The 1,702-nt window shown below is 74.9% G+C and overlaps 2 protein-coding genes across 3 annotated transcripts in view; both read right to left on the bottom strand.

The window, feature by feature from the left end:
- Positions 1 to 327, bottom strand: part of LOC118158568 (serine--tRNA ligase, mitochondrial-like) — a 1,098-nt gene extending 771 nt beyond the window's left edge. The window contains exon 1 of the mRNA XM_035313241.1: positions 72 to 327. Within this exon, the coding sequence (XP_035169132.1) occupies positions 72 to 302 (231 nt within the window). The 5' untranslated portion in view covers positions 303 to 327. The remainder of the gene's footprint in view (positions 1 to 71) is intronic.
- An 83-nt stretch (positions 328 to 410) lies between these two features.
- On the bottom strand, positions 411 to 1,210 carry MRPS12 (mitochondrial ribosomal protein S12). Of its 2 annotated transcripts, none has more exons than XM_035313239.1 (3): positions 1,181 to 1,210; positions 983 to 1,057; positions 411 to 892 (listed from the first exon to the last, which is right to left on the bottom strand). In XM_035313239.1, exons 2-3 carry the CDS (start codon positions 1,029 to 1,031, stop codon positions 495 to 497), a joined length of 447 nt encoding a protein of 148 aa, XP_035169130.1. In that variant the 5' UTR covers positions 1,032 to 1,057; positions 1,181 to 1,210; the 3' UTR covers positions 411 to 494. The 2 variants fall into 2 exon arrangements, with proteins under 2 accessions (XP_035169130.1, XP_035169131.1); XM_035313240.1 differs by having other exon boundaries at positions 1,165 to 1,183.
- Positions 1,211 to 1,702: the final 492 nt, after the last annotated feature.

Raw genomic sequence — 1,702 nt, 5'->3', positions numbered from 1 at the left:
ACAGACCCCGCCCTCCTCTAAGCCCCGCCCACCCCAGACCCCGCCCACCCCTCAGGCCCCGCCCCGCTCACGATGTCCCGCAGGTCGCCCTCCCGCAGCGGGCCCCGCCTCCTCTCCAGCTCGTGCCCGCTCAGCGCCTCCACGTCCAGCCGCGGCCGCGCGCTCAGCCCCTCGCGCGCGTGCTCGTACAGCCGGCTCCGCCCGGCCACGCCCCCCGCCGCCCGCCGGCCACGCCCTCCTCCCGCCGCCGCCGCCGCCGCCACCCGCCGGGCCGCCGCCAGCAGCACCCTGGGCGCCGCCATCTTGGATCCGGCACCGGAAGCGGGCCCTCCGCAAACCGGAAGGGGCGGCGCCAGCCGCTATTTAAGCCCCTCCCGCCCCTTCCGTCCCCTCACACGGCACGCAGCGCGTCCGGGTCGCTCCGGGCTGGGCTTTAATGGCATTAAAAAAAAAACCGACCCCGTTCTTCCCCCTCCGCTGTCTCTCGCCGCCGTTTACTTCTTCTTCTGGACGTGGGCGCAGTCGTACTTGCCCCTCACGATGGTCAGCTTGACCCCCGGCAGGTCCTGCGTGCGGCCGCCCTGCACCAGCACGACGTTGTGTTCCTGCAGGTTGTGGCCCTCGCCGGGGATGAAGCACACCACCTCCTTGCCGTTGCTCAGCCGCACCCGCGCGCACTTGCGGTTGGCCGAGTTGGGCTTCTTGGGCTTGCGGATGAGGGTTTTGATCACCACCCCCTTCAGCTGCGGCCGCCCGAAGGTGGGCCCCAGCTTGACGGGGGGCGGCGCGGGCCGGCCTTTCCGGTGCAGCTGGTTCAGGGTGGCCATGCCGGCGGCCTGCTGCAAGCCCGGGGCCGCTGGCTGCTTCCCAGCTGGGGGCAGCGCTCCGAGAGCTGCGGGGAGGAAAAGGGGGCGGGGGATCAGCGGCCGCGGGGCGGCTCGGGGAGCCCCCGGCAGCGCTGGGAGGGGACGCGGATACGCACCGGAGCCGCGCAGGGAGGCCGCGGCCCTCAGCAGAGCGCGGAGCGCCATCCTACGGGACCCGGCGCCGGCGGGGCCTGTGTGAGGGGACACCCGGTTAACGCCGCCCGCCGCCCTGCCCTCCTCCGGGCCCCACTGCGCCGCCTCGGGGCCTGCCCCGGCAGCGGCTCCTCCCGCGCCTCACCCCGCCGCCATTTTACCTCGCGCCTCCACCCCTCAGGTTCCTTCCGTCCCGCCTCTCCGCTCTCCGATTGGCCGGCGGGAACGCCGATCTCGGAGAGCGCTCTGGGATTGGCCGCGGGCCGCTCGACGTGCGGGTGATGGGCGGGGGGGCGGGGCTTGTTGTCGGGGGAACTGGAGGCGGGGCTTGTTGCCTAGGCAACGGGAGGGGGCGGGCCGGGGCTGCGGCGCCCTCACAACATGGCGGCGGCCGAGTGAGGGGGGAGCGGCGGGGCCGGGCCCGGCGGGGTGAGCGGGGCCGGGGGGCTTGGGGGGGGCTCGGAGGGTTTTGGGGGCCTCTGGGGGCTGGGGGGGGGCGGCGCCCCCCCCCCCCCCAAGCCCCCCGGTTTTGGGGCACCCCGACTGTTGCCAGGGAGCCCCCGAGCCCCCCCCCGCCCCATTCTCACCCCGTTCCCCCCCCATTTCCCCCCCTCTCCCCCCGTTTTTCCCCATTCCCACCCTCACTCCCAGCCCATTTTTACCCCCCCCCCCCCCCCCCCCCC

Source organism: Oxyura jamaicensis (assembly GCF_011077185.1).
Source record: "Oxyura jamaicensis isolate SHBP4307 breed ruddy duck chromosome 32 unlocalized genomic scaffold, BPBGC_Ojam_1.0 oxy32_random_OJ70027, whole genome shotgun sequence".
NCBI lineage: Eukaryota > Metazoa > Chordata > Aves > Anseriformes > Anatidae > Oxyura > Oxyura jamaicensis.
The sequence above is the reverse complement of the archived record's forward strand: the minus strand, read 5'-3'. Positions and strand labels throughout refer to the sequence as shown.

What these genes read in the sequence shown, in the direction of transcription:
- MRPS12 (XM_035313239.1), bottom strand. Translation starts at nt 1,031, where the DNA reads ATGGCGCTCCGCGCTCTGCTGAGGGCCGCGGCCTCCCTGCGCGGCTCC. An exon ending in GGCCTCCCTGCGCGGCTCCG is followed by an intron (nt 893 to 982) that starts GTGCGTATCCGC and finishes TCCTCCCCGCAG; the next exon opens with CTCTCGGAGCGCTGCCCCCA.